This window comes from Delphinapterus leucas, chromosome 8 (assembly GCF_059928025.1).
Source record: "Delphinapterus leucas isolate spDelLeu-1000000601 "Yukka" chromosome 8, BTC_Dleu_Yukka2, whole genome shotgun sequence".
Lineage (NCBI taxonomy): Eukaryota > Metazoa > Chordata > Mammalia > Artiodactyla > Monodontidae > Delphinapterus > Delphinapterus leucas.
The window spans coordinates 2241427-2262344 of record NC_143136.1 but is presented as its reverse complement, the minus strand read 5'-3'; the positions used below and the strand labels follow the sequence as shown (position 1 = coordinate 2262344).

The 20918-nt window shown below is 54.2% G+C and overlaps 1 protein-coding gene across 3 annotated transcripts in view; it reads right to left on the bottom strand.

Moving 5' to 3' along the window:
• Positions 1 to 20918, bottom strand: part of HDAC4 (histone deacetylase 4) — a 284717-nt gene that overhangs the window by 94305 nt on the left and 169494 nt on the right. For all 3 annotated transcript variants that reach the window (XM_089916114.1, XM_089916117.1, XM_089916115.1), the window contains exons 4-5: positions 17649 to 17893; positions 3147 to 3297 (exon numbers count right to left, since the gene is read on the bottom strand). In XM_089916114.1, the coding sequence (XP_089772240.1) occupies positions 3147 to 3297; positions 17649 to 17893 (396 nt within the window). The remainder of the gene's footprint in view (positions 1 to 3146; positions 3298 to 17648; positions 17894 to 20918) is intronic.

Below are 20918 nucleotides of genomic sequence, written 5' to 3'. Positions count from 1 at the left end.
CGGCCTGCCAGGCCTGCCTTCTCTCAAGGCCACACTCTGAGGGCTGCACAGCTGACGCAAGCATGCCAAGGACGCAACTGTACACAGTCCGTTATTAATAATAAAACCCGACCACCCAAACCCACAAGCTGAAAACCGCCAGGGCTGCCGCTGGGACCAGCTTGGAGGGGAGCAGAGAACATTCCTTCGCCCCGTCAAGGGCCTGCTCGGCAGGCAGCAGAAGTCATTTTTTACTTTAAACGTGTTTTCTGAAGTCAAATCTTTTCATATTTTGTGAGGCTGAAGACGTTATTTTTATTGGAACTTTCTGGCAAACTAGGAGGAGTTACTGTAGACCAAGCTGGTGAACTGGGGTTTGCTGGCACGCCGGGCGCACAGCAACTCGCCGATCCTAGCAATCTAAACCCTCCATCCTCTGTAAACAACCATTCCCTCGTTCCAAAGAAAAGCACGTGGAGGAGGCACACTGAGGGGAGGGCAAGGAACAGGGGTCGGGCAGGGAGCGGGGCCACGTCAGGGGCCAGGTGCGCGGGGCTCAGCAGGTGTGCCTCAGCTCTGGACCCCACGCACCATCCTGCCCGCAGCAGAGCCCCTCCCAAGGGCACCTGTGAGGACCGGGGTGCTGTCGTCCACGGGGCAGCTTCTATGGAAGCCACAGAGGGAGACCACTGAGCCGCCAAGACGCTCAGGCCCCTAACCCGGAGAGAGGACATTGACCCCGATCCTGGTTCTCAGCCTCCACTGCACCTTAGAGTCGTCCCAGGAGTTTTAGAAATGAGAGCACAGGCACCTGTCCTCTGCTCCAGATCACTGTGTCACAACTGGGGGGCTGGTTCCTGACACCGTGTGCTACAGGCTCAGGTGTGGTCAGATCCTGGCCGCACCCTCAGCGCAAGGCAAGTGGTGGTGAGACCAGCCTGGCTGTGTGGACCAGCTGGGTAGGTGGCAGGCGGATGCCATGGGAGCCAGCAGGCCAGGGAGTGAGAGCCGTGAGTGTGATGGACCCCATCTGGCACATCAGCCCACTGCGGGGCCGCAAGGTGGCCCACAGACCAAGGTGCAAGCAGCCAACCCAAACCTGCAATTCTGCTTCTCCTGATGCCTTTCTGTCCTCGTTTCTGGAATCCCGACTGTGGGCCATCGCTGAGTCTGTACATCACCATCTCACCAAGTTGTTGTGATCCAACGAGATGCACCGTCAGATTCAGTAACTACTTTCAAGTACTAACAGAAAAATTAGATTTCACGTGCAATAAAAACTCTCTTGACCTGCTTTCTAAATTGAAACTCTATCAGACAGTTAAAGTGAAAATACATTCAAAGTGTATTTATTTCAAGAGTGAAACGCTGTAGTAATGGTTGGCAAAGCTGTTAATTTTATGTATAAAAACAACTAAGAACGTACGAATACTGGGTTCAAGATGGGGGAGTAGAAGGACGTGCGCTCACTGCCTCTTGCGAGAGCACCGGAGTCACAACTAGCTGCTGAACAATCATCGACAGGAAGACGCTGGAACTCACCAGAAAAGATGCCCCACATCCGAAGACAAAGGAGAAGGTGCAGTGAGATGGTAGGAGGGGCGCCATCACAGCAAAATCAAATCCCATAACCGCTGGGTGGGTGACTTACAAACTGGAGAACACTTATACCACAGAAGTCCACCCACGGGAGAGAAGGTTCTGAGCCCCACATCAGGCTTCCCAACCTGGGAGTCCGGCATTGGAGGAGGAATTCCCAGAGAATCAGACTTAGAAGGCTAGCGGGATTTGATTGCAGGGCTAACCATTTTCAGTAGTTGAGGATAAAGAATTTTTGAGGTTTTTCGAGGTTAATATGTACTGGTAGGGGGCTTCCCTGGTAGCACAGCGGTTAAGAATCTGCCTGCCAATGCAGAGGACACGGGTTCGAGCCCTGGTCTGGGAAGATCCCACACGCCACGGAGCAACTAAGCCCGTGCGCCACAACTACTGAGCCTGCGCGTCTGGAACCCGTGCTCCGCGATGGTAGAGGCCGCGACAGTGAGAGGCCCGCGCACCGCAATGAAGAGTGGCCCCCGCTCGCCACAACTGGAGAAAGCCCTCGCGCAGAAACGAAGACCCAACACAGCCAAAAATAAATAAATAAATAAATAAATATATATATATACTGGTAAAGTGCCTAAAGACTTCTATTTTTACTCATGAGCATAGGCAGAGTAAATCACCATACGGTCACGGCATCAAATCCCGACACAGGAGGGAAATGCACATCCTGACTTACTGACACGCAGGATTAACAGGGGGCCAGTGTGTTCACCTGAGCTCTGAGGTCCCGGGCAGAAAGGACCAGAGCCTGGGGATGTGAGAATGGGTTCACTCGCCCCCCTTAGGTCCTGGGTGTATCGCTGCAAACGACAAACTACCAAAACAAAGAGGCCCAAATACACACGAGGGAGTGTTTGTTCAGCCACAACCTGGGAGGGACACGGCACCCTGCGGGTGGAATGCCGAACCGCGTCCATCCTTTCGTGCGAGCCCCAGGCTCTCTGCCCAGTGCTGACATGGGGAATTCCGCCTAATTTTCAAAGGGGGAACAGCATCCAGAGGAGTCCCCTGGCTAAGATCCAGTTGGGTGTCTCCTGGAGGATAACAGACCAGGCTGGTCTTCGCACAAGCACGGCCGCAATGGAAAGCAAAAACTGGGGTCAAAGGGCAAATGTGCACCCTGAAAGGTGGGTCATCGCGCCTCCTCTCAGCCAAGGGGCGTCTTAGCAGCTGCCACCTGGTGTTGGGTGCTCACTGACGCCCTCAAAACAAAACAACTTTGAAGAAGTTAAGGCTGAACACACAGGTGAGGCTCACTATGCATCTGGGATGCTTTATGGTTCTTAGCATTTTTTCAGCCCACTAGGAGTCTGCAAACATTCCTGCAAATGCTTAAGTCAAACCCAAAGTGGGGCTGAACGCCCCCTGCAGCTCCCAAGTGAAGACAAAGCTGCGGACCAGCCCTGAAGCTGGGGCGCCCGGAAGCACAGCCCCGGAAGGGACACCAGCCAGGCGGCTCCTGCCCCGGCTCCGCTTCTGGGGCCTGGGCCGCGGGGCCGTGGGGAGAGCCGCCTGGCGAGGGTGCTCACGCCGCCAACCCGCCGGCTCCGCCGCGCACTCACTCTCTTTGCCTTTCTCCTTGTGCTTGAGCTGCTGCAGCTTCTGCTCCCGCTGCTGCTTCGCCAGCTCCTGCTCTTGGCGGTGTCTCTCCAGCTTCCGCTGATGCTCCAGCAGCTCCTGCTGGTGCTTCACGGCCAGCAGCTCCTGCTGTTGCTGCGGGCAGGGAGGGAGGAGACAGAGACGGTCAGAGCCTCGCCCCGAAGCAAGACGACGAGACAGACACACACGCGAGAAGGTCGGCAGAGGGCCAGCCCATCCCCGCGCCGCTGTGGCCGTGGGGACCTCGCGCCCTGCGCACGGCCCGCATCTCCAAGGAGGTCCCCTCGTTCAGTCTGTCCAGGAAGCAGGGCTGCTCGGGGATGTCTCCTAACCACTCCACACTAAATACCAAAAATGAAAATAAAAATGACCGAATCGCTAGAAGAAAATACGCCTGAAGATTTGCGCAATCTCATACGTTGGGAATGCCTCCGGAGGATGACGCCAAAGCGTACGAAATGGTGTGGCAGCTTCGGGAAATTGCTTGGCCCATCCTTACGAGGCTAAACACGCACCCACGCGAGACCTAGCAACCCCACGCCCACGACTGACCCAAGAGACGTGGAAACACATCTGCGCAAAGCCCTGCACGGGACTGTGCGTGGCAGCTGTGCGCACGGCAGCCCAGCCCGACACACCCCAGACGTCCCTCAGACGTGAACCCAGCGGCAGAAGTGTGTGTCTGTACGTGAGAATCCCACCCGGCAATGAAAACGAATAAACCGCACAAAGGGGAAAAAACACGCATGGGCTGCAAGACAAGCGAAGCGAGCGGGTCCGGCGTCGACAGGGCTGTGGGATACGGGCCAGAGAAGAGTCAACATGCAAAGGGTCTATTCACACGAAGTTCTGGAACAGGAAATCCTAAGACGTGGTGATAAAAATCAGAAGAAGGCAGCTTCTTGGGTGAGGCAGGAAGACGAGGCAGGAGGGAGCTGTGTAGGGTGTGGACTGCCTGACAGAGACAGCATTTGCTCAGATGCTCAGGACTGTCGAAGCGCAGCGGACAGACACTCAAGGCCTGTGCGTTTCGTCGTGTGTAAATGATATCACGTATTTTCAGAAATGACATAATTGACAACATAAAAAGTTACCTTCGTAATAAATACTGTAAACAAAATTAAAATGCAAAAGAGGAATGAGGAAACCTCTGTGCAGTGTTTGCAGCACAGAGACGGCCGTGGTAAGTTACTAAGGCTACGGTAAGCAGCCCCTAAGAAGGTGAGCAAAAAGACCAAGAGATTCACCAAAAGGTGGTTCAAAATAAATGGGGGACAAGGGCTCAAGCTCACCAGCAATCAAATCCCGCTGTCACTTATCGCACTGGAAAAGGTGAGAAAGAACAAGCCGGCCAGTGCGGACCGGGGCTGCGGGAAGAGGCTCAATTAAGCCGACACGCCGGACACCGGTTTTCCTCAAACCTCGACCAGCAAAAGCGCCCGGGGGGTGGTCTGTGTTGCCTCCTCCCGCCCCACGGCTCCCCCATCCCCGTGTCTGCCCCCTCGCTCTCTCTCGCTGTCTGTCTCTGTCCCCCTCTCTGCCCATGCCTCCCTCTCTCTCTCTCTCTCTCTCTCTCTCTCTCTCTCTCTCTCGCTGTCTGTCTCTGTCCCCCTCTCTGCCCATCCCTCTCTCTCTCTCTCTCTCTCTCCCTCTCTCTCTCTCTTGCTGTCTGTCTCTGTCCCCCTCTCTGCCTACCCCTCGCTCTCTCTCGCTGTCTGTCTCTGTCCCCCTCTCTGCCCATCCCTCTCTCTCTCTCTCTCTCTCTCTCTCTCTCTCGCTGTCTGTCTCTGTCCCCCTCTCTGCCCATCCCTCTCTCTCTCTCTCTCTCTGTCTCTGTCCCCCTCTCTGCCTACCCCTCGCTCTCCCTCTGTCTCCCTGCACCTGCCCCTCGCTCTGCCTGTCTCCCCACCCCCGCCTGCCCCCACTCTCCAGGGCTCCGGCCACGCGCACTTGCCACCATGGAAGGACCTGAGGACCTGAGTGGGGTCAGTCTGGCCGCCCACACCCTCCACCCCGGCCACCTGCACGGAGCCGCCCTCGTCCATGGCACCTTCCAGGGGGGCCCCGTGTCCGCCTCGCTGCTGGGCGGGGCGGGCCCACCCCCTCCCTGTCCCCGGGTGGAGGGACGGGCTGGGGGGGAGCCGGCAATCTGTCACCCAAGAGGCCCCGGGACTCTCCGTCGAGAACGCTTCACCGACGAGCGAGCTCCCTGTCATGGACCACGTGTGTGAGACACAGCACGACTGAAACAGCTTTGTGGCCACTCCCGGGGACCGCGGCAGACACCTCCTTGCGGCCCCGCTGGCCCACGTGGGAGCCTCCGCAGACGGCATGGCTGGCCTCCCGGCCCTGCTGCAGTGGAAGGGACCTGAGAGCAGGGCCCCTACGGAGCCTGGCGGGCTGGTCAGACCTGTGCCCACACGCGCAGCAGGGGACCCACGGCCCTGCCCACAAGCCCTGCCGCGAAGGGGAGGGGGTTCCTTTCCAGCTGGGACCACAGGGACAGAATGGCAGAGAGGTGGGTGCAGCTAAGCCCAAAACCCGCGCAGGAGGGAGGGAGAGGGAGGCGGCCGCGGACCACCCAGAGAAGCCAGTGTCCAGACCCCGTGCAGCAGCTCGCACCTCCCGCGGGAGATTCTGCGTCATGCAGCAGGGCGCGCAGGGTCGTGGCCGCCAGGAGTGGGTGCACCCAGCTCAGCACCCACCCGCGGCGTCCCTGCACACTGAGTGCCACTGCTGAGAGCTGTCTGTGGAAAACAAAATTACCTTCCCAACACCCGGCTTACAGGAACTCAGGGGCAGGAAGAAAGTTGCAGAGGCCTTGGGGGCGGCTGAATTCCAAGAGCAGATCTCCAAGCCAGCTTCCCAGTTTTGCAGTCAATACAATCTGGTTTGACCATGAGCTGAGCTTCGGTCCCTTCAAGCTGATGTCGCTGTGCGTGTCCATAAGATCAGCTTAAGAACTTTGCTAATATATTTCAAAACAGTGATGTTTTCTTCTCTTTTAAAAGGGAAACCGAATGACACCACTGGGACAAAAGAGTAAATGAGGTGGGGCTAAACCATGTCCCTTGTTATCATTAGTTTTCTTCCAGGAGGCAGTACTCAGAGCTGCACTACCTGCTCTTCTCAGAACAGGGTCGCACACCAAGGAAGGTGCCTCTGCCAGAAGTACTTGTTGATCCGTATGGATTCAGAGAATCCTGCCTGGGGGCCCCATGGCTGTCTCTGTGGGCAAAGGCCCCTAGCGGCTGTCACCAGGCCACTGCCCACCGCTTTGGGATTCTACCAGTGTGGCCAGCCTCCAGAGGCGGACGACTCAGAGGGCTGCCTGGTCAGGAAGCCAAGGCCGTGTCCTGAACAACGGATCTCGGAAGGAAGAACCTCGCCCCCTTGGTATTCCCTACACCCCCAGATTGCCTTAGGTACAGCCCCGGGTTCCCTTTCAGCTGCTCAGTGCTCATTTAATGTATAAAGGAGGCGCAGGCAGAAAGGTCTCACGATATTTACTTTTCACCCAGAGCCCAGAAGGAAAGTGAGGTCTCTCAGTTGTCATTACAAAGAGACTAGAAACAACCACCTCAGACCCCGAGGATTAAAGTTCACAGGATGACAAAACTCCCAGAAAAAAGATATTGTCATTGAGTGTTAATGAAAGGAGCAATTAGAAACCACAACTCTGATTCCCCAAAATACCCCAGAGCACGACACTGTAGAAGCCTGGCATGGACAGCGCGGAGCCGGGACTGCTGTGGGGACACGGGGCTGCCACGGTGAAGTCCACGTCCACCTGGGACCGGAACCCGGAAGTTCTGTGCATCAAAGGCCCAACGGGCTTGCCGTGTAGGTTTTTCAAAGATGGTCAAGAAACTTCTAAGGCATCATGTGGCCCACGATCTGAGGGGAGTGCAGGGCAGACCCGCTGACCCTCGGAGGTCACTTCTGATAGAGAGCATCCTCTCCTGGGTGCTGACCTCCAGGCTCACCTGCTACCTGGCCATGGTTTCTAGGGACCATTTGCGACTAAACTATTCTTCCCTATGGGATCCTCAAAACGGAACCATGTCCATCTTTATCTCACTGGACTTCCTGGCTCAGATCGAAGAGGCACCCTCATTTCAGTACATGCAGAATCGCTCTTCCCTCTGGCCTCATGGCACATCAGCGCTATCAAAAGGTCCCCTGGATGTGTCACTCATGTTCCCACCCAAATCTGGATACTCAAATGCCGCAAAGACAAAAAGGTCAGCCATCAACATGCCGGTCAGCAAGAGGAAGGCCGGCATCACAGACACCCGGCACTCTGGACGCTGCGGAAGCTGCGGACTGGACATCGCTGTGCGCGCTGGGGGGAGGGGAGCGTGAAGGGGGAGGGGAGAAGTGATGGGTGAAAGTGGTCAAGGGAGAGCCTGGCCGGCCTCCCCTTCCTCCGCCCTCACCCCCCAGTCTCCATTCGTGTGACACGCGTTTTCCTCCCAGGTGGGGTGCCTTGGAAGCTGCATCCCCTTGAGACCAGTGGCGGGTCCCCTCCGTCTGCAGGGCATCCTGGCTCCTTCCCTCCACGGGCTCACCACCACCGGGACACACTTCCTGTGGCGGCTCAGAGCTGACTGAAGACTCAGGCTGTGTCTGACCCCGTGCTCTCTCTGCAGAGGGTAGGTCTGAGCGAGCCCGTGAGGGCACCGGGCCAGATCAAAGCCCATGTATTTATCAGCAAGAGCCAGTGAGGAGGGATGAGGTGAAAACCACGTCGCAAGCCAACGCAAGGGACGGTTTTCTTTGTAGAGCAAACTTCCGCAGCCGCCACCTCTGGAGATACACACAAAGACCCTCCTCTTCTACAGCTGCAGGCAGCCCACAGCACAGAGGGCACCGCCAAAGGTGAGCAGGGCGCCTTACAAAGCACGACACTCTCGTGGGCCACGAATGCCTGGTGGCAAAGGAAAAGCCGGGCCCAGCGTGGCAGCCCGAGGGGCCATCAATGCCCCCTGGGGCAGCAGGTCAGACAAGGCCATCCACCTGCCCGTAAACAACTTCCTAGAAACCCAGAGTGCCGGGTTTATGAGCAATTCCTGCCGTAAGACCATTAATTAGGCACAGACAGGCTCAGGGATGACGCAGGGCTTCTGGCTGCCACGCGCTTTCCCAGGTACCAGGGTTATGGCAACCTAAGTGCGTCCTGCAGGCTCATTAAAAGTTGCCTCAGGTGACCCGGAAGCCGGGGCCCCAGGTAACATCTCTCCAGCTACCTGGGACAGGTAATAAAGAGAGTAAACATGATGGCCTGGCTCCCAGGGCCATAAAACCAGGTTCCTTTCAATGTTATCCCTTTCCCTTCAAGGAAAAGAGTCACACGCTCAACTAAATAGCTCTTAGAGCTCTCTCCTGTCCATGAAGACAGCACAAATCACACCGACAGACTTTACACACACACACACACACACACGTATAAAAATTCAGCCTCACTAGTAAAAAACGACATGCAAATAAAAGAGTAGAAATCGTTTTTAGTTTTTGCCCATTAGACTGGAAATACCCTGCGAGACCTGGGAAAGGGACATCCAGGCTGAACACAGCTTTGGAAGGAGCAGGAACTCTTCTGGAGGGCGACCCGGTAAGACACTTTAAAATGTGTAATGTGCACACAGTAGTTTTCATCTGAAGCGATTTATTCTGAGGAGACCTGCCCAAAGGATTGGGCCTGCAGTCTGGTCCACAAGCAGGAACTGTGGAAGATGAGCCCCCCCGTCTCCCAGGACGGCACCTGCCAGACAGACGTGTCAGGACAGGTTCCCGCCGTGCAGTGTAGATGGGGAGGCTGCAGCGCCAGGGTCACAGGATTCAGCCCCGACTCTGGACTCTGGCTGCTTCGGAGCCACAGCGGGGGTGGCATCCACGCCAGGAGCATTCCCAGGCTCCTCGCCCACTCACAGCCCGTGAACCCACGGGCTCCTGGTGCCGGCAGGACGGACCCGTCTAAAACCCCGCCCAGCGCAGGGGTTCTTCATGGGGTGATGAGAATGGTTTGGAACCAGACAGTGGTGATGGTTGTACCATATTGTAAATGTGCTAAATGTCATTGAATTGTACACTTTAAAATGGTCAAGTGATGAGCTTTATGTTATATGAATTTTACCACAATGAAAAAAATGAGTAAGGGAAAAACTAAGTATTTTCCATAAAGAAAAGGGAAAAAAAAACGAGCAGCCACTTCTCTCTGGGCTCCGTCGGGTCAGGAGGACCACAGCCCTGAGACTGAGGACGAGCAAGGTCCCCGTGTGTGTGCCCCGGGCCCTCGGGGTCCCTGGACGGCCGCTGGGGACGAAGGCGGAGCCTGGTTCTCCTCCACGCTCCCCGCATCCTACCCGACGGGCCCCAGGAGAGAGCAGCCTGCGTCGGCAAAGGGAACGGGCAAACTCACCTGCGATGAAAATGATCAGAACCCTGCTGAGCACTAGAAAACTACAAAATGGCTCAGGTGGTGATTAAATTGTGTCCAGCACCGACCCTGCCAACAACCTCTTCTAGGAGAAAAAGGCCAGGTCTCTCTACACAGGACCCAGGAAAGGCCTTTTGTCCTTGGGGAGTCACCTGCCCGGGAGTGCGGCTGCCTGACCTCACACCACAGGAAAATGGTTACAGGCCTGGAGAGGGTGCCTACCATGCAACCCCAAGGGAGACCCCAGCACAGGGAGGAGAGGCCCGGCTTTGCCTGGCTCTCCTGCAAGCCTCACACCCAGTGCAAGCCCTCACCCAGGGTCCAGCCTCAGCCACACAACCGCAGTGCATGGCGTGGGCAGGGCCCCTGGCGCACGTGCTGTCACAGATAACTTTCCAAGATCCCAACATGGTTACAGAAGTTTTAGTCAATGCATGGAAACAAAAAGGGAGGAAACAATTATAATTTGCAGATGACATTACTGTCTACTTAGAGAACATGAAATAACCAATTACAAATTTCTTAGGACTAAGAAGAAAATTCTAGACATTGGTTGGCTAACAAATAATAATGAAATCAAGGGCTCTACACTGACAGTGAACAAGTAGAGAATAAAATGAAGAAACATTCTATTCATAACAGGAGAAAATATATAAAATACCCAAGAATAATTAAATATAAAATCTACACCCCTTATATGAAGAAAATAAGACAAGACTTTTCGTAAGGACAGAAGAAGCCTCAAATCACAGGTGGTAATTCCATATTCCTGGATTAGACAGTTAACAGTAGAAAGTTACTAGTACACGTCCTGCTGATTTATTAACTTGCGGCAACTTCAATTAAGCTTCCAGAGCAACTTTGGGGGACGTTATGAGAAAGGGTTCTGATGCTCACCTGGAAAAATGAAAGCTCACCCGGAGACAAGCCGAGGGAATTAAAAATGAAGAACAAATGTGTGGGGAGTGGAGACCTGCACGGTCGGATCCTGAAACATGAGCACAGGCTCCCGCTGACACAGGGTGGGGCTGGTACGAGGAACAGAGGGGGCCGGAGACAGGCTCGGCCAGATAAACACGCGCTGATTATGGGACAGAGCTGGCATCTTTTAAATCGTTAAGAAAACTGCTTTGCTTCGTGAATGAGGCGAGGCCAAGCAGATAACTGACAAAACATAATGGACGTTGAAATAACGCCAACTTATAAAGAACACTCATACACTGATGAGAAAAAGGCAAGCATTGCAACAGAAAAACAGCAAAGAAAACGATCATTGGTAGAAGAAATGCAGTAAGCGGATAGCAATATGGCGAAACCACAATCAAGGAACTGCAGGCACGACATGAGACAGAATCAAAACAGAACGTGAACAAGTTCCACTAACGCATCAGACTGCGGGGTCAGCCCTGGCCCCTCTCCTCTGGGAGGGCAGTCACGGATCGGCCAGCCCGCTGTGTGCGGACCGTGGAAGAGGGAAAACGCGGGGGCGGGTAGCGACCCGCGCAGCAGGCTGTGGGTGGGAGGGAGGGTGCCCTGCAGCGCCCCGCAGAGGCAGCTACCACCTAGGACAGGTCAGTGAGTGCTGGCTGTCATGGTTACTGCTGCCTTACTATTCTGCTCTCGGAATAAGCAAGGGGTGTGTGTGTGTGAGAGACAGAGAGACAGAGAGAGACAGGGAGACAGAGAGACACATGCATACCCAGGACCTGGTGTAGCTTTTGGAAAGAAACATGGCAAGAAATAAAAGCCACAGAAAAGGACTTATCCTGGATCAGCAATACCATCTCTGTTTTGTTTAGACAAAGGCACATGATTCATGAACGAGGACACTAAAAACAGAAGAAAAACTGGAAATGACCTTAATGTTCAACTCTTCAACTATCAGCACTTATTTGAATTCATTGTAAGACTACAATAAAACCATTAAAATCATGCTTTTGAAGTGTATGTAATGGTAAAGGGAAATGTTAACAATAAATAAAAACCGCATGTCAGTATAATCCCAATTCCATAAAACTACAGATACACACACGCACAATGTACGTAATACAAGGTTACGGGAATCCACTACAAAATGCAATAGCTTTCCTAGCTAACAGCGCTGGAATCACATCTTCTCTGTGATTTGCAATTATTCGATAATTAACGTTAATGACTGTGGCGATCAGAAAGAGATCATGATGAAAACATCCTTGTAAAAAACGACACTGTCTGGGACGCAAACAGCAGGGCCCTGCTCCTCTCTGGTACACAAGCCTTGGGGAGTCCGGGGGCCCGGGACCTTCCCCCTCCTCCTCCCGTTTACCTACGCAGGTGTTCCTCCCGGGGTGCAGGAGGCTCCAGGGAGATCTGTGGGGAGGATGCTGTGAGCAAACGGTTAATGAGGAGGTCAGACGTGTGGGTGAGCGTGGCTGAGTGGACACAGGCGTTCACTCCCACTCCTCCCGGAACCACGAACAGGAACGGCGCTTTTTAGGAGACATGGATTCACAGGAACAAAGCCTGCAGGAAGGACTGGAGAGCAGGTTTGTCGTCAGAACTCTGGAGATGAGACCCGGCAGCACCCCAGAGGCACAGCCCAGACGGCACGGTCAGCGTCGCGTTCTACTCCATCCGTGAAATGGAATACTCGATACATTCCCAATACAAAATTGTCAGTATTTGCCAAATAGCAAAAAACCACACATTTATGGAAACATCACTGCCATGGACGGAGGTCAAGGGGCGGCATGCCTGAACCCAGAACCTTCAGAAGGTGGCCAAGGGATTCTGGCTTGCACGGAGGGCTCCCAGCGTGCAGACCCAGAGCCCTGCCGCCTTCCTCCTCTCTTCACGGTGCACCTCGACTTCTCACTGTCCCCCTACCCGAGCCCTCCTCATGTGCACCCGACTCTTGTCAAAATCACTGTTACCACGCCCTCTCCCGCCTTCCCTGGACTAGGGTGAGGATCCCTCCTGGAGAAGATGACTGCGCTCCAGGCCGGGTCTGTCACAGCCCTGCAATATCCATTCCTCTGGGTGTATTCCCATACGAGCTCTCACCCTGACCTTCAGACTTGCCTTGGCCAGCGAGGCAAGAGCATCCATGACTTACATGGAGGCTTAAACCACTCTTGCCCTCTTGCTGAGCTTGGAACTCAGAAAGCAGCACATAATCCAGCTGCCAAGCACCAGACTGGAAGTGAGGCTACTGTAGTAAGCACTATATTTGGGGTAGTTTGTTATGCAGCCAAAGCTGACTGAGACACTCACGTAACAGATTCTTTGTGGTCTTATAAAATACTGGCCATCACCACTCAAGCAGGAAGGACTTTGTGCTGGCTTATATGCTATAATTGTTTTCCTTTTTGCAAAAAGCAAATATTTAAACCATTGATCCTGATCTAGAGGTATAACAGATTCATATTTCAGATACTTTGAAATGCAAAAATCATGTTACTACATCATTATACTTAAAGATAGTCTGCAGTACAGGACTGAAACTGTAGCCATGATCACCAGCGTTTGCCCACAGTGAGAAGAGCTTACAGGTTTCTCAAACTGTGGGACTGGATTTGCACTGGAACATAGGGAGCTCAGCCAATAGGAAGGTAGGAAGTCGCTAACTCCAGGGAAAGCTAAGAGCTGTATCAGAGAGGTCATGAAGCCATTGCATGAAGGCATTGCATGCCGACACACGTCGGCAACAGGCACCCACACAGACACAAGAATGGAGCCCCTGATGGTTCTTTAATCGGAAGGATGGTCTCAGTATATGAAGCACCCGAAAAGCGGCAGTGTATGCGTGTGTGGGGGGGGGGCCGGGGATGGAGGGCGAAAGCCTAGTCTCTCCAGCAAGTGGGAAATAATCACCCCATGGGATCTTTAATGCAAGGAAGAAGCAGACCATCTACAAACTTCTACTGGCAGAAGCCGGCAGAGACCTGGGGCTGGGGAGTCAGATGGGAGAGCAGGGAGGGACAGCTTCTGCTTGTTTACACTGTACTACATTTCCATTAGAAACACTGGAAATAGGGATTCCCTTGATAACATTTTAAAACAATTCAAAATGACACACAACAAACCCCCAAGGCAGCAAATCTAGGTAATGCTACGTTTGCCAGGTGGTCACCCAGGCTATCCCAGCTGACATAAACACCCACGGGCACCACACTCACCACTCTTACAGCCCTGGGCCTCAGTGATCATGCTGCCTGGACCCCATTCCGGGGAGAAGAAAACTAACCGTGCAGGACAGAAAGGGGAACGGGGCTCCTGAATCAGCCGAGACCAACAAAGACACTGCGTCTAGTACAAGTGCAACACTGAGTGTCGAAACCCTAGGAAAGATCTTCTTTACCCAGGGTTAACAATTTTAGTTACATTTTAAAAATTATTCCCTTTTTAACTATAAAATCCTACTCAAATTCACTGATGATTTAATGACACTAATTCGACTGTGTGCTCCAGAAATCCGTCTGACAAACACCAGTGCCAAACGTCACTAACAATATGATCCCTTGTGAAGAGCGTAAATCATCAAAGCAGAAGCCGACTGACGGGATGATACAGTTACATAGTTCAAATGGCTTCAGACGAATGAGCTCCATTTTAAGTGGAGAAACAACAAACGATTAAAATGCAGAGAGCATGTAACCTTGAGATGCTTCCTGAGCTGCGTTTCTGGGGCTCCCACCATCTCTGGGAGCACCCAGCCTGTGGGTCAGGGGGAGCTCGGGGTACCCCTGACTTCCGAGCCCTCTCTGCACAGTCTGCAGGTGCTGACAGGAGGACCCAGGAGGGAGACTCTGTTCCATCTCAAAGAGGTGACACAAACTCCTGGAACACCAGATGAGGAGAGAAACTGGGGGTCAGGGAGAAAAAGCCCCCCCAGGCTGAGGCCCCAGGACAGCGGGAAGCCCGGTCTTGCCCTGAGCGGGAAGCACCAACCGGGCTCAAGCAGTGATCCTAATGTTTCTTGCTGATTTGTTGCAACCCCTCACATACGAGAAGTCGCTGATGTCGCAATTTCTCATTTTTTTCTTGTAGAAGCTACAGACTCAACCAACACAGACACGAGAACATAAGCAACTAGCGTCTTCCTTAACCCTGGTCAGCACAAAACCCACCATCGCCAGTTTCCGGTACAGTCTCTCAATCAGGGGCTGTCTGAGTGAGGACGAGGGTGCGAGGGGGAGTGAAAACAGAGAGAAGGGCAAATCCCGAGTTCCTTCTTCAGCCAGGCGCCGTGCCGGGCCCGCAGATGCCAGAGGTGGGTGGCTGCCCGCTACCAGGTAGGCACGTGGATGGGTGACCTACGGGGGTGGGGAGGGGCACACACAGGGCTCCACCTCCCAAGATGAAGGGCAGTGTGGGCCCCCTGGTCACCAGGAGCCCGGTTAAAGGGGGGCGTATCTGAGAGGACCGGAAAGACACAAGACTGCAGTGATCCTTCAGGCTTCTGAGATGAGATCAAGATACGGGGCAGTTGGGCTTCCCTGGTGGCGCAGTGGTTGAGAGTCCGCCTGCCGATGCAGGGGACACGGGTTCATGACCCGGTCCGGGAGGACCCCACATGCCGCGGAGCGGCTGGGCCCGTGAGCCATGGCCGCTGAACGTGCGCGTCCGGAGCCTGTGCTCCGCAACGGGAGAGGCCACAACAGTGAGAGGCCATCGTACCGCAAAAAAAAAAAAGATACGGGACAGTGAGGGCCAAAGTCCAAAACGCCGGCTGGCGAGGAAGTCCGCTCCGCGTGGGGGAGCAGCGCTACTGGTCGGGAGAGAGCCAAGGATGAGCTTCTAAATTGCTTTTAGGGGTCACGGAAATGTGAGGCTGCAGCTTCAAAGACAAAAGGAAAGGGGCGGCCTGTGGGGGGGCTTCTGTCAGTACTGAAAGGCAGGCACCTTGTCTGGCGCTGCTCAGAGCCAGACCCCTCGGGGCGGGGCCTCAGCGGGAAGCCCCACCCCCGTCCCGGCCCCCCCACCCCCACCCCCGCCGCATCCCCATTTCCCCTGCACCGCACAGAGCAGCAGCAGCGAGCAAGGCGCTGGCTTCCCCACCGGCAGGGCAGGTCCAGGCTGCATCCCACAGCGCATCCCACGGGGCTTCCCTCTCCTCCCAACAGCCAGGGGGAGCGGGCGCTTCGCATCAGGGGAGCAAAGCGCATCGCGCTCGCTCTCACGGACCCTCGACCACTCCACCCCAAACTCAAGAGCGCTTATTTAACAGCAGAGGCCCACGATGGCCGCGGGGGCGTCTCCACGGAGACAGGTGACCTCTCAGGCACGAGGACTCGCTGGCTCAGAACGCTACAAGCAAAGCCATGAGGCCTGGACTTCCAGCAGCTCTGGACAGTGTTCTCTCCTTGGTTTGTCCACTGCCAACCTCAGAAGCCCCACGGGGTCAGGGCAAAAGGCAGCAGTGGCAGCAACAAAACTGCCAAGACCCACGGCCTCGGGTGCAGCTCTCAGCTGGCCAGAGGCAGAAACAGACAGTGCGCGGTTACTCTGCATGGTGCCAGGTGCAGGCTAACGAGGAAGCCAAGGCCGGCCTCGGCGACGTCCAGCCGTAGGTGGTGTTGGTCTCTATGGAAAGGGCACCTCAGAAGCATGTGGGCTTTTAATTCTCCAGATCCCTGCTGTCCAATCCAGTAGCCACTAATCACATGTGGCTGCAATGCAGCTGGTCCAAACAGAGATGTGCTCCACGTGTCTCGTCTGCGATGGTTCACTAAGACTTAGCGTGAACAAAACTATTTATATGGATCACAGGTTGAAATAATATTTTAGAAATATGAGGTTAAATAGAATACATTAAAGTTAGTTTACCCTGTGCAGCCAGGTTCCCAGTGACCCCAGAGATCCCTGCCTCCTGGTACTCACCCCTTGTCTGGGCCCCTCCTGGGAGGGCTGGTCGTATGACAGTAGAATAAGGTAGCAGGGTTGGGGGCTGTCACTTCCAAGATTTGACCGGAAGACACCGAGGCCGCCTTCTTGGTCACCTGGATCTTGGGTGTCCACTTTGGGGAAGCTGCTGTTAGAGGCCCACGTGAGGAGGACCTGAGGCCTCCGGCCCACAACCGCAGGAGTCAGCTGGGAAGTGGGTCCTGCAGCCCCACCCAGCCCTCAGCCCTGACTGGCAGCTCAGCAGCACCTTGCAAGAGACCCTGAGGCACAGCCAGCAGTGAGGCTGCTCCTGGATTCCTGACCCCCGGAAGCCATCAGATAGTTCACGTTTGTTATTTTACCCAGCTCAAAAGCTTCTGGGTAATTGGTTACATAGCAATAAGTAACTTACACAAGCTGGTTTCTTTTGCTGTTTTAAGGTGGCTACAGAAAATGTAAAATTACCTATATAATTTTAATATATATACATCTCTATTGGACAGCACTGCTCTCCATGTTCCCAAGTACAGTGAGCACACATTATGATCACAGATGTCATAACTGGTCCCTCAACCACATGACGTGACTTCTCTATGCATCACTAATGCATGTTTCTTTCTAATAGGTTGACTTTTGAAGTCTGAGATCAGATTAAATAAATGCAGAGAGTATGTACCAAAAAACAACCTATGTTAGTTTTTTTCTTATTCCATTTAAATGAAAAGTAAATATTAATATCTTTTTCAAGTCATAAAGAGTCAGTGGGAAAAATGAAGAGTGGACAGACAAGTCCCAAGAAGAAAATAAAGATGATTTGCAAACACGCGTGTTTCTTCTTGCCGGTAATGTTGCTATTAATGGACATACCTTATCTTTGTAGATGAAGTCAGATGATAATCATTTCCCCTAATTTAAGCACGCTTCTACAGCCTGACTTTAAATGCTGTTCCCACCATTGGCCACATCTGCCCCAATCTACTCAACCAGTGCCCAAGTGCTGGACACGCAGGTATTAACTGCACAGCAAGGAATGGGGCTGTGTGTCAATCTCAGCGCTATACCGCTGGTTATCAGGGACGGTCCTTACTCGCACGGGAACCACGGGGCCACAAAGAGCGCGCGGGCTCTGAGGGATCCCGGGGGCGGATGGCAGGCGACTTACTTTGATGTGCTCATGGAGCTGGGCTTCATGCTGCCGGGACAGCTGCTCGTGCTGCCTCTGGAACTCGGCGATGAGGATCTGCCTCTGGAGCTGCTGCTTCTGCTTGAGGGCCAGGAGCTCCTGCTGCAGCTGCTGCTCCCGGATGCCAGGCTCCGTCGCGGGCAGCGGAAACTGGTGGTCCAGGCGCAGGTCCATGGGCACCGCCGGGGGGGCCACTGGCAAAGGCAGCGCCGAGGCCACATCCACTGCGGGACAGAGCACAGCACAGAGCGCTGGTCACCTTGGAGCCCCCAGCCCCGCCCACCCTCGCAGAGAGCCGCCGCCAACAGTCGGGGTGCCCACACGCTGAGGGCCACTGTACGCTTTGGACGCCTCTGCACCCCCTCCCTCAACAGGCTCAAAAGGCACGACCCGGAGGCCTTTGAGGTTTCTATCCCTCGGGCCAAAATCAGTGGACGTTTGGACCAGGACACACACTCCTGCAAACTCTCTTCCCTCCACCCGACCCTCCACGAAGGGGCCCCTGCTCTCTCAAAGGACCTTGCTGCAGCCCCAGCAGCCTTTTCTGACATCCTTTTTGAAAGTCGACGAAGAGAAAAAGCAAGAAAAAGGCTCTAAAGAGCACTGAACACCCGTAAGTAGAGAGGCAAATTGCCCATGCTTTTCTTCTCCTTTTCACAAAGACACAGAAGAGTTGTATGCAGGAACCACAGGACAGTGTGTGCCACTTAAGTGGTCCAGACGGACGCTCCGGACGGGGAGAGCGTTTCCATGGTGAAGCGAGCGCCCTCTGGAAAACAGGTTTACCGGCTGCAGCCAATAAAACGCTCCCCCGGCTCGCCCGCACAGCTTGCGCATCAGGGTTACGTGCTTCTGCGCTTTGCCAGGAAACGGACTGTCTTCACTGCACTGATGTATGGCCGAGAAAGAGCCACAAGTGACTCTGATTAGAAACAGAAGCTGAATCGATCTTAAGGCTTACAAATCAATACCAAATTAAAGTGAGAAAAAGAATGCAGAAAGCGAGCCTTAAATTACGGACCTCACAAAATAACCCGACGTGGGTGCTCCTACCGTGACAGGACAGCATGTGAAAAGCCAAGGGGCGCCGGCGGGGAGCCCCTTACTTCCTGCGAGGCTCCTGTGCTGCTTCCCCTCCTCGCAGATGAGCGCCCCGGGCGCTGCTCATACAGAGAGGAGGGAAGACAGCCCAGCACCGAGGCCCATGGTCCCTGTCCCTTCCAAAAAGTCCCCCTCACAACCTGCTCTGGGCTCACGCAACGGCACAGACCAGACCCGGGGACCGGAGGCTGGGGCCTCGCCCTCTGGGGGGCTCAGGGCTCCAGTGGGAGCCCAGACTCAACACCCACGGGCCCCGCCAATGCCAGCCCCTCACCACCTGGCACGGGGCCTCATCCTAGCACCTCTGCCTAGACCCTCTGCGGGTCAGGCCTTGCGACAGACACACCTGGCCTCGTCCTGGGGGCTCCCTAAGTGAGCGTGGGCCACTCACAGACCGGACATAACCCAGTCCCTCAGGAAGTCTGTGCCCCACAGTCCACAGATTCTGGAAAAACAGCCCATAAGTGGAACCACCCCTCAGGAGAGGGAATTTCTGTGGTCACTGCCAGGCGGCAGGTCCCATGCCGACCATCCTTCTGATGAGCGAGGCGAGGTGGGGCGAGGCCCAGGCGAAGCCCTGGGTTCTAACCCCTGAGCTGACTCCCTGAGCCCTGGAGTCCTGGACTAGAACGTGGCCTCACACCTGCAGGGCCGCTCACCTTGGAAGAGTGCAGGACGCTGCCTGGGACAGAGCGGGGCCCTGGCTCTGGGGCTGAAGTCACTGTCTCTCCCACCCCCGGGACCAAGCCCTGGCCTCCACCCCAGGCCCCCAGAGCCTGGAGCAGCTTCCATGCAAGGAATGCCTGGGACCTGGCCACAGGGAATGGAGAAAAATCCTCAATATTCAAGCAGTTTCAGAAAATATTTAATTCTCCTCTTTGAAGCCCTAACAAGCCTGGGATAAATACCAGCTGACTGTTTTTCTTCGGTTTCTTCCCCCAACTTTTTAAATGTATGTATTTTTTTTTCTAGTGGGGTATGAGGCTTGATGTGTGGCGAGGTCTTTATTTGATATTTACGTGAGAAAAATCTGCACAAATGAACTTTTGGTGAACAGGCCTGGGGACCCGTGGATCCCACCAACCTCCACTGCACACCAGCTGGTAGAGACTGGCTTTTATTAATTTCCTTTTTCTTCTTTTTTGATTTTTATCATGTAATATAAGAAAATGGAAAAAGAGTGCAAACAACACCAGTTTTATAAAACCTCAATCAATATTTTCCCCCATCTGCTTCAGACGTTCTTTTAAGGAACAGAATACTATGGAGGGCAAGGAGGAGGGCTCAGGAAAGAGACTTAGAGAAAAGAGAAAGTGACCTGACGTCTTAAAGGAAATTCAGTTCATGTTTTTCTTTCTCCGGTGGGGAGAGGTGGTATGTATTACCCTGCTTTCACCGATGACAGTACTGAATGCTTCCTGAAAAACATTGTAACTGTGAATGATGGCAGATTTTTCCAGTTCCCTTTCTGCATCCACAGATGGGCTCAAAAAGTTTTTCTACTAACTGGTTAACCTGCCTAGTTCCTTCATGGATTACAGGTGAGTTACTTAGCAGACCTCCTCAGGTTAGTTGGCCTTTGCTTTCCTTTTTTTTTTTGGTCTGCGTAGGGTCTTTATTGCTACGTGTGGGTTTTTCTCTCTAGTTGTGGCCACCGGGGGCTACTCTTTGTTGCCGTGCGCAGGCTTCTCACTGTGGTGGCTTCTCTTGTTGCGGAGCACGGGCTCAAGACCCGCGGGCTCAGTAGTTGCGGCACACGGGCCCCAGAGCACGCGGGCTTCAGTAGTTGGGGCGCATGAGCTCAGTAGTTGCGGCGTGCGGGCTCTAGGGCGTGCAGGCTTCAGTAGTTGTGGTGTGCTGGCTCAGTAGCTGTGGCTCGCAGGCTCTAGAGCACAGGTTCAGTAGTTGTGGCACATGGGCTTAGTTGCTCCGCGGCATGTGGGATCTTCCCGGACCAGGGCTCGAACCCGTGTCCCCTGCACTGGCAGGTGGATTCTTAACCGCTGCGCCACCAGGAAAGTCCCAGTTGGCCTTTGCTTTCTAAGGATAAACCCGACTCTTGGTCTTCCTGGGTTACACACACACACACACACACACACAAAGTCGCTGATGCCTTCAGCCTGTGACCGTTTCATTACGCACATTTGA